This window comes from Urocitellus parryii, chromosome 5 (assembly GCF_045843805.1).
Source record: "Urocitellus parryii isolate mUroPar1 chromosome 5, mUroPar1.hap1, whole genome shotgun sequence".
Lineage (NCBI taxonomy): Eukaryota > Metazoa > Chordata > Mammalia > Rodentia > Sciuridae > Urocitellus > Urocitellus parryii.
This window is the reverse complement of record NC_135535.1, coordinates 93,659,034-93,675,225: the sequence shown is the minus strand read 5'-3', so window position 1 is coordinate 93,675,225 and position 16,192 is coordinate 93,659,034. Positions and strand designations below refer to the sequence as shown.

Here is a 16,192-nt window from a genome sequence, read left to right as displayed (position 1 = left end):
CCCATAAGAAGTTAGACCTGAGTGATAGATCTGAATTAGAAGAAACATCTCTCTGAGAAAATAGGCATGGGCCCATGAAATTCATTTTTTTTAGATGCATAAATATTGTCTTCTTTCAAGTTAACTGCAACTGCAAATTTCTGTTTCAAGAGTGACTCAGTGATTCACGCTGACATGGCTGTCACTGGCCTTAATACTCACAGATGTTAAATGAGCATTTTAAAAGATCTCATTTTTAATTTAAAATGTTCTTTATTTGAATTAAACAGCGAAATTCTTTGTGCCTCTCCTGAATTCCAAGGAGGAGGGACAAGGAGATCTACAACTTGACCTCTTGATTTTTGCCCAATTATCCTTTTTTCTTTTAAACATTTTTCTTTGGATGCGTCCATCATCTGCACGTCCATAACTAAGATGTCATTTTTCACTGAGTTCTATTTTGTTATTTTTGTCAAAAGGTAAGTTCGAAGTCATGAGTGTAAGAAAATTGATCTTGCTGCTAATGGGATACAGTCGAAATAAGCAGTTTGACTGACTTCTTCACTCCCTATATTAGCATTGCTACTTTTAGATAAACTATTCCTGAAATGATTAGTGTAGGAGGATGGGTTTAGTCTTGTATCTTCTCCTTTAAAGCACTCAGAGTTAGAGATCCCAGAAGGATCAGTTTTCTCACTTGTACTGAAAATGTCACTCTAACAGTTATCTGTCTGCACAGTCAAGTTTTGAGAAATCTTTTGAATTTACCGCATTCACACCATTCTCCATCATGGTGCTAAAAATGACTAATGTAGCTTGGAGACTGGGAGACTGTGATAGCTGATCTTCCTTTCCACTCATACACCAACACTCACACACACTCTCAGGCAGACATGCTCAGCTGACATAAATCCTTAAAGGTTGAAAATATCCTAAATGCTAAATGGAATGCCGAGGGGGTAGGGTGCCTAAATATAGACTTGTAGTGTTGGTTTCATTATGAGCAGTTCTGTTTAAAAAATTGGGCTGGTGGTTTGACTGAATAGGCTGTTTTAAGCTAAGTGGGCCATTCTAATGTATGACTTAATTTTATATTAAAAAAGTCTGGCATTGAAGTTTTAAAATACTTTAATGTTATTCCTTTATCATTTCTGAAAAAAGTAAAGAGCCTTGTCCCCCTTTTTTTTTTCATTAAGAGGAAACAACCTTAGAGAGATAATGACCTACCCCAAAGTGATATTTATTGTCAAAGGGTCACTCTCTTTTAGGGATCCTAATTAGTCACTACAAGCCTGTACAGGATCATGAGAATCAGATTATTGAAATGAACCTCCTTTCCGTTCTTGAGGAACAATATTGTGATGGGTAAAGGGACTGTCACAAACACAGATATATTCCAATCCCAGAAAAATATATGACAAAGTCTCCTGTGATGTCTTTTAGGGAATGATTGAGAAGTGTGTGGGCTGAATGAGAGTAATTAGGTGAGTTGGGAGCTGATTACAACCAAAAGACGGGAATTAATTGATTGCCATTAATTTGCAATGAGGTCTGTAGGAATTTTCCATAAGGTTCTATTTTCAGTCCTGTCCAATTCAACAATTTTATCAATTACCTGGAAGAAGTCTAGGGACTTGCTTACTAAATTTGCAGATAACATAAAGCTAGCAAAGAAGATTAGTAATTCACTGGATGACAGAATCAAGTTTCAAAATGTCTGTTATTTAGTTTGATGGGTTGACATTTATTAAGGAAGAAGATAAAGTCCTGCATTTAATTAGAAAAAAACATTGTGATGAGTGGAGCTGAACCCAGAACAGCTGCAAAATAATAATAATAAAACATTTCACGTTTTAATTGACCTGATGGAGTGATGTAACTACTGAAAAAAATCAACACAATCTCTGTTGACATTCTGAGAGACAGTGTGTCTGTGTGTCCAGGCTGGTAAAAGTTATACATGTATCCTGTTTGTACCTATCTTGAGTATTGTGTTTGATTTTGGAAACCATATTCTAAGAAAGATACAGGCAACTTGTTTGTTTAATGGATGGAGGGGCTTTGAGACTGAAAAATCAGGAAATCATGCAATATGGAAAAATAAGGGTGACTTTGTAGAATAGATTTCAATCTTGACTGAGCAATTACTATGAGCATTAATCACTGAATTAGGAAAACACAAAGTGAATTATATATTATCATTGGTTACATGGAAACAGACTTTATTGACATTGAGGTGGTCTAACTCCAGAACCTATTCTTTGAACCACTATACCATGCTATTTCTAAGAACAGTTATCAAATGTTTGAAAAGTTGCTATGTGGTAAAAAAATTGGATTTATTCTAATAAATATTATCAATAGATGGACAAACAGATGTTATATCTTAAAGAATTTTTATGGATGCAAGAGGATGTTAGTATATCTTCTATTTTTCGGTACAGTGTTAGACCAGATGATCTGTAAGGCAACAACTATAACATTGCAATTTCCTGGGATATGATTTGATGTTACACAATTTTATTATGAACAGAAAAAAAAAACAACTGTAAAAGAAGAAGTAAATCCATTAGTAGCAACTAAAATGGTGTTCTTTTGAGAACAAGGTTAGAAATGTCCCACATTCTTTTTTGGGAGGTATCAGGGATTGAACTCAGGGGCACTCAACCACTGAGCCACATCCCCAGCCCTATTTTGTATTTTATTTAGAGACAGGGTATCACTGAGTTGCTTAGCACCTCACTTTTGCTGAGGCTGGCTTTGAACTTGTGATCCTCTTGTCTCAGCCTCCTGAGCCGCTGGGATTACAGTAGGCATGTGCCTTGGTGCCAGACCCACATCCCATTTTCTAAGATGTCCTCACTGTGTGTCCTTGGTAATCTTCCTTTCATGGGCAACGAATTCTGCGAACGTTATTTAAACTTTTGTCTCTCCGACTTGATGCTATATCTAGATAATTATCAATGCTATGTCACGTGCATAAGTCTACCCAAGGAGGTTATATTGTAGAAGTAACAAATGCCGTTTTAACTTGAGGACCTCTAATAGTTGCCTGATTTTGGTGTGCTGAGGGAGTCACACCTGTCAGATACTAGTTGGGATGAGTGGAGCACTTTATTAATTTTTTTCTGCCTTAATTATTATATTGAAAAAACAAGAATAACTGTCTTACCTCTACAAAACTCTTGTCATAGACACAAGAATGCCTGTAAGAGCGCATTACCATACTGTGCAGATTCTCAATAAAAATTTAGGTTTTCAATGAAATGTTTTTGCAAGAACAAACTATATGTAAGAATTTGCCAGACCTGGTTCCTGGAAAGTAAATGCTGGATCTTTTGAGTTTCTTGAAGGATTAGAATGTCTTTGTTATTTATCATAGGTCCCTTAGACCCCCAACTATTCATTTATGCTAGTGAGCCCTTAGTTCTAGTTTATGCTAATGAGATGACCTGAAATAGGGGCAGTTCAGACAGAAAGACTGATCATGTGATTTTAGAGGGTTGGAATTTTGAGCCTAATGATATCAGCTCAACTTCTGGGGAAGGAAAAGAGCCTGGAGATTGAGTTCAACCATGTGGCCAATTATTCGATCAGTTGTGCCTGTTCCGTAAAACCTCAACAAAAGCTGGACTCTGAAGTTCAGTGAGTGTCCTGGTTAGCAATACTCTCCTTATCGTCACAAAGTGATGTGCCAAGAGGGTACTGCATCCACGAAAATGAAAGCTTTGGAGCCCTCCCAGGCCTTGCACAGGGTGCTTATCCATGTGGCTTATTCCAATTTGTATTCTTGTGCTATGATAAAATTAAATCATAATTATTGTGCTTTTCTGAGTTCTCTGAATTATTCTAGCAAACTGTCTAACCTGAGGGGGTCGGTGGAGGCACCCCAAACACAGCCAGTTGGTCATAAGTGATGACTGCCCTGGTGTAGCCATGCTTAAGGTGATCCTTTACCAGAAAAAGATGGTGCCTCCCTGAGTATGCAGCTCTCGATCCTTCAAACTAGTAGCACAAGATTGTTTTTACCCCAGACTCTCCTGGGTTCTTTCCTTCACCTTCAAGACTGATGCAAACTGGGAGATTATGGGTTATCAGATTTTCTCAATCATTTCCTCCTTGGGATAAAAGGGGCTGGGAACCAGGGTTAGGTTAAGAGGGTCTTTCCAGAATGCTAGTCCACCATTCTTGGTCTTGATGGCTTAACAAACAAATCTTTTTCCTTTTATTAATCTGTTCTCCATGCATTGGACACTTTTGAGTGATGAATAAATGAACTTAGGTTCACTAACAATGGGGACTTCCAAATTTATGTCTAATGGCTAAAGGGAAGGTAGTTTTGGGGGAGGACTTAACCTATGAAGTGTCTAACTCTGAGTCAGTTGCTTTTGGCATACAGATAAAAAACTTAGATGTATATAAAGGTAAACTGGTAGTAATATTTTTGACTTTTCAGTTCTTTTAGAATATGTCAAACATGATTCGATGATAGAAAAAAATTTTAAGATAAAATTTTTGAAAACATCTTTGTTGAGTTATGTAAAGGAAACATGTTCAACACCTAAAATGTTTTAGATATAGATATAGGTGAGATCTTTCTAGGTTATTTTACAAAATCTTAATGCTGTGCTTTGTCCCTTGTTCATTTACAAAGGATCTGATCGTCAGAGGCCAGAAGCTTGCTGCAGTTTCCAGTTAGTTATGACAGTTTGGGTTTGAGAGATCTTTGAGAAATTTCAACCATATATTACACCATTCTGTGTAGCAGAGGGCTTGGCATCTAATAAATATTAAATATGTAAATTTCTCAGATAATTAATTAGAAGCCAGGGTTTTATCTCAGACATCAATCAAGATCGCTAGGTTTCTCCCCTGAACTGCACTGTACCTACCCATATTCAGCACTCTCAATTTTATTGCTTCCTTGCACTCCTGGGAATCTATTATGGGTTCAGAAATTTTTATTTTGCTTGCCAGGGTATGCCCTATGCCCAATATGGTAGCAGGAAAGGAGTGAGTCCCCAATAAAAAGTTTTGAATGGAGATTTAGCATTAGGAGTGTTAAGAGGGGTTTCTCATGCACAGAAGTTATTTTTTTTCCTAATTTGAAAGCAGGTGTATTTAATTAGTTTGTTCTAAGAGAACACAAACCAACACTTTCTTTACATTGTTTTAAGTGCACAACCAGAAGTATTTTTGAACGTAAAAAAGAATAAGTTTGTGATATTTTACATACAATAACAAAAGTAAGTTAAAATAAAATACAAGCTACAGGTGACATTTTAAAACATTTTTTTTAAATAAGTCTTCGAATTTAAAATACAGCCAAAGGCATTTCACTGTGACTACTAATCATTATTGTCATCATGTCTGAATTATTTTTTCACCCACTTGTGTAATTAAGAGTAGAATTCAAATATTTGCATCTGAATTTTTCCGATTGGTTGTTTCTGTCTAAAAATCTACCTGAAAAAAATTTCCAAGATCATTTGTTATTTAACTCATGATTTCTCTTTGGTGACACAGACAAAGTTTGCAGCTAATCAGGAGGAAAACATCATCCAAGTACCCTGCCCTCCTACATGTGCACAGATGCTGACTTCTCTGTGGGTTGCCTGTGACAGCTATGAGGCATGGTTGAATATGGCCTCATTAAAAGACCTAATACGAATACAATGACCAGTTTGTTTTAGAATACACTAAAGAAAGGCAGCAGACAGGGTCTCATGGGAAGTGACATTCTGTAATTACCTCCTCCTATCAAAAGAAAAACAATTCCCAGAAATTAATGAATACAGCAAGAGTCTATTCCCTATCTTAATTCTATCTTAATTGCAAAGTGGATCAATTAAAAAAAGACCACACTGGCAAAGCTCCCCTCTTAAGGTTTTGTCTCCCAGTTCCTTAGTCATCAAATCAATGTACATACGCATACTATAAACCTATTTTTTACCTTCTGAGATGAGATAAACCAACTCCACCAGCAGTGCCCCTGTGAAACAACCAAATCCATTGAACAGTGTCAAAAAATTCATAGAAGTTCCTTGGATGGTTCTTGGAACAAATCTGTGTGCTATTATGGAGACTGAGAGAAAAAGAGAGGATCAAAATTTAGAACATTCTCCCTAAAACACTTTCATAGGTACTGTTCAAATTCATATTGATTATACATCAAAGAAAATTTTCTAATAAGATCAAAACTTAGGTTGGACTGTAAGATTACTATTGTAAAATATGATACAGCTTACAAACGTCTTCAATGAATAAAATATGGCAAAAATATTCCCTTATACAACTAAGAGGAGAATTTGATAACTTGGTAGTTGTGAGTCCTACTATACTTACCCAATTATCTCCAATTTAAATATTTCTGATAAATTTTGGATTGACATGAGATCTGTACTAGGTGGTATGACAACAATGTATGAGATGTATGATTCTGTGATTCTATATAAACCATTGGATTCTATATAAACCATTGGATTCTATATAAACCATTGGATTATTTGTGGAAAATTTGAATCTATCATATAAAATTTGCATAGAGATTAAAAGAATAGGCTCTGGAATAAAAAAAAGAATTCACTAAAATCTCATGTCAGCCATTTAGTATCTCTGTGATTTGAGTAAGTTACTTGAACTTTCCACTCTTTGATGTCATCCTCAATGAAATGGGAATAATGTCATTACTCATTTGGCGAGGTGCTGTGAGACTTACCTGCTATCCAGAGCTACAGAGAGCACTTAGTACAATGCTAACTTGTAGATAGTGAAGGAGGATTAAAAATATAACAATATTAATCTTAACAAATCAAATAGCTCCTGCTTGTGCTAGGCACCATATGTTATCCCATTTAAGAAGAGGGTATCTACCAGATTTCAAACTGTACTACAGAGCAATAGTAACAAAAACAGCATGGTACTGGTACCAAAACAGGTGGGTGGACCAATGGTACAGAATAGAGGACACAGAGACTAATCCACAAAGCTACAACTATCTTATATTTGATAAAGGAGCTAAAAGCATGCAATGGAGGAAGGATAGCATCTTCAACAAATGGTGCTGGGAAAACTGGAAATCCATATGCAACAAAATGAAACTGAATCCTCTCCTCTCGCCATGCACAAAAGTTAACTCAAAGTGGATCAAGGAGCTAGATATCAAATCAGAGACTCTGCGTCTGATAGAAGAAAAAGTTGGCTCTGATCTACATATTGTGGGGTCGGGCTCCAAATTCCTTAATAGGACACCCATAGCACAAGAGTTAATAACAAGAATTAACAAATGGGACTTTCTTAAACTGAAAAGTTTTTTCTCAGCAAGAGAAACAATAAGAGAGGTAAATAGGGAGCCTACATCCTGGGAACAAATTTTTACTCCTCACACTTCAGATAGAGCCCTAATATCCAGAGTATACAAAGAACTCAAAAAATTAGACAATAAGACAACAAATAACCCAATCAACAAATGGGCCAAGGACCTGAACAAACACTTCACAGAGGAGGACATACAATCAATCAACAAGTACATGAGAAAATGCTCACCATCTCTAGCAGTCAGAGAAATGCAAATCAAAACCACCCTAAGATACCACCTCACTCCAGTAAGATTGGCAGCCATTATGAAGTCAAACAACAACAAGTGCTGGCGAGGATGTGGAGATAAGGGTACTCTTGCACATTGCTGGTGGGACTGCAAACTGGTATGGCCAATTTGGAAAGCAGTATGGAGATTCCTGGGAAAGCTGGGAATGGAACCACCATTTGACCCAGCTATTGCCCTTCTCGGACTATTCCCTGAAGACCTTAAAAGAGCGTACTACAGGGATACTGCCACATCGATGTTCATAGCAGCACAATTCACAATTGCTAGACTGTGGAACCAACCCAGATGCCCTTCAATAGATGAATGGATAAAAAAAAAATGTGGCATTTATACACCATGGAGTATTACGCAGCACTAAAAAATGACAAAATCATGGAATTCGCAGGGAAATGGATGGCACTAGAGCAGATTTTGCTTAGTGAAGCTAGCCAATCCCTAAAAAACAAATACCAAATGTCTTTTTTGATATAATGAGAGTAACTAAGAACAGAGCAGGGAAGAAGAGCAGGAAGAAAAGATTAACATTAAACAGAGACACAAGGTGAGAGGGAAAGGGAGAGAAAAGGGAAATTGCATTGAAATGGAGGGAGACCCTCATTGCTATACAAAATTACATATAAGAGGTTGTGAGGGGAATGGGAAAAAATAAGGAGAGAAATGAATTACAGTAGATGGGGTAGAGAGAGAAGATGGGAGGGGAGGGGATGGGGGATAGTAGAGGATAGGAAAGGTCGCAGAATACAACAGTTACTAATAGGGCATTATGTAAAAATGTGGATGTGTAACCGAAGTGATTCTGCAATCTGTATTTGGGGTAAAAATGGGAGTTCATAACCCACTTGAATCTAATGTATGAAATATGATATGTCAAGAGCTTTGTAAAGTTTTGAACAACCAATAAAAAAACAAAAAAAAAAAGAAGAGGGTATCTAGAAAGAGACAATAACATAATCATGAGGTCTCCAAATGGTTATCTCTTCTTCTCAAATCATGGTTGGGGTACTGGTAATGGTGGTGGCAACTGACTGAAAGAAAATTATGGAAGAAAGTTTTTAAAAATGTGAACTAAAATTATTTTTTTAAAATCAGAAATAGACTAAATAAGTATATATGATTTTGTATATACCACATTAACATAACCATATTAAAATATGCACGGCAATCTTTGGGATGCAAATTTAAAAATTTATTATACTATGACAGCTGAGATTTGCTTTAAAATAATGCAACAGAGAGGAAGGAGGTATGGAAATGAGGATAGAGATAAAATAAGTTTGATCATGAGTTGAAAATAGTTGAAACTGTAAAATGTAGATATGAATTTTATTTGCTAATCTCTCTGTATTGTATCTATGCTGAAAAATTGTAAAGAAATACATTGAGTAACATTAACAGTTTTAACTTTGAGTGTTGAATGATTGGATTTCTAATTTTTTCTTCTTACTCTTGTGCTTTGCAAATTTTCCTACAATGAGATCATAATAAATATTAAAGCTCATTTTAAAAAGAAAAGATAATAGAAAACAGATGTACTGTGAACACCAAGTCTTCAGTTTCCTTGTCTATAAGAAGAAATAAACCTTATTATCTTTTCCCTTTCCTTTCAGGAATATCTCATCCCTGGTTTACTTGTCCTTTCCCCTGGGAAAACTCCACATTTGCCCAGCACTTTTAAATGAACGTCCTAATGCACAATCAAATGTACTAATGTTCCTTCTTGCATTGATGGAACATTTCTGATTTATTTTGTGTGTCCTCCACATGTATTTATTTTACTCATCCCAATAAACATTTAGGGAAGTCCCTATCTGGGATCCAGGAAAAGTGCTGGGCACTAGGCTGAGCATGGAAAATGTTATAGGTTTATCTTTCCTAGATTTTAAGCTCTGGAAGGGCAGAGAGCCGAAAAATGCACCTTACACAGGGCAGTGCTAAGAAGGCACTCAATCTCATAGCAATTGCAGATGAAGGTAATAAGGGTGTTACATAAAATACAGTGGAGAAGGTCTTCTAATCTCGTGGCAAGCCCCACAGCTCTTGTGTAGTGCAAATCACCAGCAGGAGCCTAAAGCTAAACCCTGGAGTATTTTCAGGAAGGTCCAAATGGGACTATGACAGTATGCTGAAGGGGGCCTTGGAAAGAATGGATTCACAGCTATAGAAAAGATGTGGCTTATGAACTTTCCTCTCTATAAATATGAGGAGACAAACAATGGACAGAAAGAGTAAGTAGGTCTATTTCTTTCTCTGAGAAAAAAAGCAGAACGTACAAGCCCATTATTACTCTGCTGGTTAATTATTAATCCTATGCTTTTCTCTTGCTAGAACTTCTGGTGCGGTGTATAATTCATGAACACACTTTGCCAGCTCTCTGCCTGCTGGTTAATCTCTCTTTGGTGTCATTTTAGTCGTTTTTTGAAAGTCTCCAGTTCCCTTTTATAGGACTTAGTTTTTCAAGTCTTCAAATCTCCATTTTCAGGCATCTACTTGCATGTTCTGATCTTTTTCAACTTTAGTGATCATTAACTTGATTTTTTAGGCTACAAGAAACTTCTTGCAGCCCATTAGAATATAGATATTATCAACAAGTCTGTCCCTGTCCTGAAATTTCTATTCTACTATGAGGACACAATAAGAAAAATTCAAAGCATATGTGAAAGCTGTTTTTCTTGCCAACAGGAGCTAGAAATGTGCCTCCAGGTGGTAGCTGGTTACTGTTTGCAAGGATGCTATATAACAGTATACGCAGACCATAACTACCTTCCTAAGGCACCTGGTGCTGGGGACTCATTGCTGGGATTCTTTTTGACTCCAGTTGTTCTTAAACAGTAAAGATATGTTTATTGTGCTCATGAAGTTATTTTGAACATGTAGAGGAAAAAATACTACAATTTTAAAAAATGGAAGTTTGTCCTTTATCACTTTTGGACTCTTATCTCTAAAAAACTCCAGCTTTAAATCTTGTGTTATCAGAATGTATTATGTGTTACCTTTCTTTTGTGCTGTCGTTTACCATCTGGGACATTTTCCTCTATTTCTCAAAGTTGCCAGATCCTTTCTGTGTCTTGTGTTCTCTAGTATTGTTCTGGCATTAATTCTTGGCTATTTTAACATATAGAAATCATCTAACTTTCAGGCTTCCAAGTCTTGGTTCCTTGGTTCTTTGACCTCCAATGTCATTGTCTTCTACCCCTTTAGCTTCCACTCCTTTTACACGCATCATTACAGACTGTACCTTGTGCCCCAGATCAGGGCCAGCCAATTTAGCCAAGAAATATCCATCCCACCACTTATTTTTTATAAAGTTTTGTTGGGACACAGCTATAGCAATTTTTTACCCATTGTCTATGGCTGCATTTGAACCACAATGACATAGTTGAATACTCATAATAGAAACTGGCCTGTGAAGCCTATTTATTATCTGAAATTTTACAAAATATTTGCCAACCCATGTCCTGAATTAGTAACTGCTCACTCCATAATCTCAATTTCTTCCTGCCCTCTGATTACCACCTTCTGTCTCTCCAACTACTCTCCACTACTTAACCATTAAAATATCACAAGCTCTACAAAATTTTTTTGTTGCTTTCTTTTTTTGTTTTTGTTTCGTTGTATTTTAGGGATGTGTTTAAGGCTCCCACAGCAGCGTGAAGCACATTTTAGTATTTTTCGAATAAGCAAACATGGGTAATGAGACAGCTGGATTACAAACTACAACAAACAAAACACATAGTTTGAAAAGTTTTCTAATTTTTTTCTCATTTCTCTTGTAGCTTATCTCCAATGACCACATGGCTTGGTAGGGCAGTCCACTGACATTTATGGACTGATCCACTGTGCTTTCTTTCTCAGTGCCAACGGCGTAGGACATTATCAATAGTTTAAAAAAATATAGTACAATATAGAAATTGCTGCAGATTTCATTCATTCATTGGCCTATTTAATAAAAATATATTTATTGATAACCTACTCTGTATGTGTAATTTTCAGGAAAGAGAAACACAAAGAAATATGAGTAGGAGCCAGCAGGACAAGCATCCTGCCTGCAGGGAGCCTTCGTTTTCTTGGTGAGAGGAAGCAACACAGCAAAAGCAAATAAGGTAATTTCAAATTTTGATAAGCACAACTAAGGTATAAAAGAAAAAAGGAAAAGAAAAAAAGAAACAGCAAAGGGTTGGAAAGTGATAGGATGATCATGTAAAAGATCATAATAATGACTCACAGGACAACTGGTAATTACCAAGCACGGTTTGTATATAAGGCATTGTTCTTTTTGCTTCGTATGAAATAGTGAACTAGTCTTTTGAATAGCTCCTCATTTTATGGATGAAAAAGGCTCAAGAGTGCAAAATAATTTTCCTAAGTTCATACCACTAGTCAGTGGCAGAATTGGGTTTGAACTCAGATTTGTCCAACTTCAGGACCAAAGACCTTAATCATTATACCGCACTGCCCCCAGGAGAGTAATTGTATTTGTATATCATTTGATTTCCAAGGAATGGCCTCTCCTTCCCATGGACTTTTATCCCATGATATAGTTCAAGGCCATGCCCCCAGTGACATACTTCCTGTTCTACGTATAGTTACCACCTGATGTCCATTCAAATCGTTAATCCACTAAGGAGGTTACACTCTCATGCTCTGATCATTGTTTAAAAGCTGTACCTCTGAACCTTGCTGTATTGGTGATAATGCTTTCAAAACATGAGCTTTTCAGAACACTAAAGATCCAAACATTACCGCTGTGACATTGAGGAAGAATGGTCATTATTTGTATTTTAAAGATCTGAAGGAGAACCTCAGAGATTAAGTGAGATCCCAGGGTCGCAAGGTAGACAGAGAAAAGCTGGAAATCAAACCAAGACTTCTGTACTCTGGCTCATGTCCCCTGTAGCAGAGAAATCTGACAGAGTTGGCGCAGTTTCCTGATGCGTAATTGAAAGAGGATGGACTGAGTGACTTGTATTACATGATGTGCCTTTTAACTGTCAATGGTGGTGAGTATGCTGAGTCACTGTGGCTAAGCTGATTAGGATTTTCCTCCTGTATTCATTCACTCCCTATCTTACTCCACGTGTAGCCCAGAAAATCTTGGCTGACTACTTCCAAGAGTCTTTTAGAAACAGCATCAGGGAAGATCACTAAGTTTGCATAGTGGCAATCAATTACCCTCCTTTTGTATTCCTTGCATTGTTAAAAAATGGTGTTTCTATCATAGAATGTCACAAAATAACTTATGCAAAACATATGGAATAAAGTGATTTAGCATGATAAAAAGAGGGTGATGCACCTACGTATCTGTGACTACAGTTATGCAAATTTACTTTTATTTTGATTGTTTAAAATGAATTGTTTGAGTGTCATATACATGCATATCTGAGTGTAAATGAATATTCATTAAATATATGTATTTAAGGCATTTGGAAATAATTTTGAAGAAAATAGAACCATTGAAGATTTTAGGCACAAATGAAATGATTAGAATTGTCATTGTAGATGATTATTCTAAAAGGTTGTGAACTAGTTGATAGAAGGAGAGAGTTACTGGAGGTAGGAAGACAGTTATAAAGTTATAAAAATATTCTCAGTAAAGAATAACTTGGGCTGGAGTTACAATTAGAGAAATATAAGGAAATATAAACACAAGTCATGATAGGTCACACTGGTAGATGTACGTACACACACACACAAACACACATAGACACATTTTACTGCACATTTTAAAACAGGAAGTTACTGAAACGCTGTGACAAATTTTAAAGTGGATACTTTAATTAATAGAAGCAATCTAGATAATACAGAAACCCTTGATATTTAATAAACTTATTTTATTAAACTAGTGATCACATTTAATCTAGTATAATTTAATTTAAAGACATTGAGTTATCAAGAAAATTGGGTCAAGTATTCATTTCATTTGCATGTTTATACACTCTCAAAATACATTAAATGTCATTTTTAGAGGGAGTCTGTGTATGAGTTTATCTGTGAATAAGAGGGAGGGAAGAGGGAAGGGGGAAGAGGGAAGGGCTGAAACAAGAGTCTTCATTTAAGCCTGCCGGGGTTATCTCCTAGGTTTTAGCAGTTTGCCTCTTCCTGTCCTGTATCTGACCAAATGATGATTGCCTCTGATCAGCTTAGCAAATCTTTCATTCCATCTATATCCAAGCAGAATAAATATCTATTATTTGTGTGGTAGAGGAATGAAGAAAAATATCTATTTTTTTTTCAATGAGGGTGTTAAATAGACTTGTTTGAAGCGCTAGGGGAAATCTCTAGCAGTGATAGATCACCCGCCACTTCAGTTGTTCCTGTCGCCAGGTGCTTTGTGTAAAGGTCCAGTGTCTTTGACATGAGTTGATAAAATTGTTACTCACGGGCAGGGTTCACCAGAGTTTCAGCCACTCCAAGTAAAACGTACTGAAGAAGCAGGTGGAAGCAGGGCATGGAGGAGACAGGCAGAAGTTGGCCTAAAAGAGGCTGTTCCAGCAGTGGAAAGTGTTTTCTGCGTATTTCAGAGAAGCCAGCTACCATCACAGACAATGCAGCAGAAAGATTTCCAGCAACTAAAGGAAAACAATTTAAAAAAATTAAAGAAGAGCTAGAAATCAGTGTCATAGGCCATAGTGTTTCTTACAAGTTGACACTAAGGGATGTTTCCTCAACACCCCCACCGCCTGCCCTGGTGAATGTCCTGACTCAGCTCACTGTTGTATGGTTGGTCACCTAGTGCTTAGCATCTGGCCTCTGAAAGGGCTGAGTTCCCTCTCTGTTGCCTGACTCACTGGTCATGTGACCTCAGGCCAGCTATTTAAGGACAGTATCATTTTCCTTGGCTCTGAGATGGGGCAATGATGCTTTGCTTTGTAGGGTGGTTGTGAGATTTAAATAAGATGATGTTCTGGTATTACAAGGGTTCCTGGTAGGAATTAATAACCATTATAATTTAAGGTAAAACAATAGTTTTAAAACTTTATCCCCAGGTAAAATATATTATTCTAGATTTTTAAAAAAAAAAATAGATATATATTTGAATCAAAATGACTTTGGGAAAATTTAAAATAAAATGATCTCTTCACACAGTTTTAATATTTAAAAAATGATTTCAAAATAACATGAAAGCATATAAGTCTTAGTTTTCTGTCCTTTGATATTTGAAGAAAAAGTAAAGCAGCTAATCCAGAATTGAGGGCTAGACACTTTTGTTTAGAAATGATTTTTAAAGAGGATAATTAGTGAAGAGAAATGTATGAATGCTGGTAGTTACTCATACAGTGGTCACACTCTTGCTCTTCCTTTTATTTTGCCTTTAGGTATTATATAGGACATTTTTGTTGCAAAAGAGTAGGGGTTTTGTTACAGAGTTTGTATCTACTCTGACCATTCCATTTCTCAATTCTTCATTCATATTACTGGACTTAATCCTATCATTGGAGCAGAGACAATCTTTGGCTTGATGGAATTTACTTGAAATTTAGAGATAGTCACATTTTGCTAAGTTGCATAAAATTTTAGATAAGGCAAAGCTTTCAATTCAGAAAAATCAATCTAATGTTTAAATAGCTTCTTGTTTATTTTGGTTGATAGAGAAACCGGTAGGTAAATTTTTGATTATATCTCAGCATTTAAATGTGTCCACAAAGACTGCTTTTTACTGGGTCCCCAAGAAATGAAAGGTATTTTAAAAAAGAATAACAGTTAACAATTGTTGAGGAAATTTTTACTTATCACTATTTTAAATTTAGTTCTGTATAGACCCATTCATAGAGAAGCAGACATTTGGGTTCTTCTGTATAGGATTCATAAAATATTAATCTCATAAATTATCACCTTTAAGAGAAAATTCCTCACAAATTGCATTTATCTTCATTACTTAACACTTTATAAACTCATCAGAAGGAATACTAATATGTCACTCAGTATTTAATATTTACTCCATTGCTGCTACATGCAAGGTAGTATGCTGGGCACAGTAGTGTATATAAAAGGAAAGTCTGTTCTCAGTCATTGCAGACTCATATACTGTTTTGGGGAATATAAAAAAAGGACTAATTTCTAGTAGGAGAGGTGAAAAACCCTTGCTTTAAGGAAAGAAGAGTTTCCATATGAAAAGGTGAAGGCATCACAATGGCACAAACAAAGACCCAGAGCTGTGAAAGTATCATACACATTTCCAGAATGGTGAGAAGCTCAAGTTATTTGGGAATCAGGGGAGATGATAGATTGAGGTCAGATCATAGAGGCATTTAATGCACTTTGGAGGAATTTAAAAATTACTCTGAAGATAATAGAATCATTGAAGATTTTAGGCACAAGTGAAATGATGAACCTTGCCATTTAGGATGATTACTCTCAAGGTCAGGTGCCAGTTGATAGAATGGGACTGACATTGGAGGTGGGAAGACAGGAGGTTATAAGAATAATCTTGTAAAGTATAAAAGGGGCTTGAGATACAATCAAGACTTCCACGTCCTTCAGGGAAACACAAGGAAGGTGGAAACAGAGTGGGGGAGAGTCCACTCATGAAACCATAGGAGTGAAGCCAGGAGGAAGGAGGAGGCAGATGCTAATATTGGGAAGAGTCCTGGTGACTGCAGAGGTGGTGCT

At 36.4% G+C, this 16,192-nt stretch overlaps 1 protein-coding gene across 1 annotated transcript in view; it reads right to left on the bottom strand.

Moving 5' to 3' along the window:
- Slc15a5 (solute carrier family 15 member 5) overlaps positions 1 to 16,192 on the bottom strand; it is an 87,432-nt gene that overhangs the window by 20,847 nt on the left and 50,393 nt on the right. Inside the window, exons 6-7 of the mRNA XM_026391961.2 lie at positions 13,963 to 14,151; positions 5,933 to 6,064 (exon numbers count right to left, since the gene is read on the bottom strand). Of these exons, the coding sequence (XP_026247746.2) occupies positions 5,933 to 6,064; positions 13,963 to 14,151 (321 nt within the window). The remainder of the gene's footprint in view (positions 1 to 5,932; positions 6,065 to 13,962; positions 14,152 to 16,192) is intronic.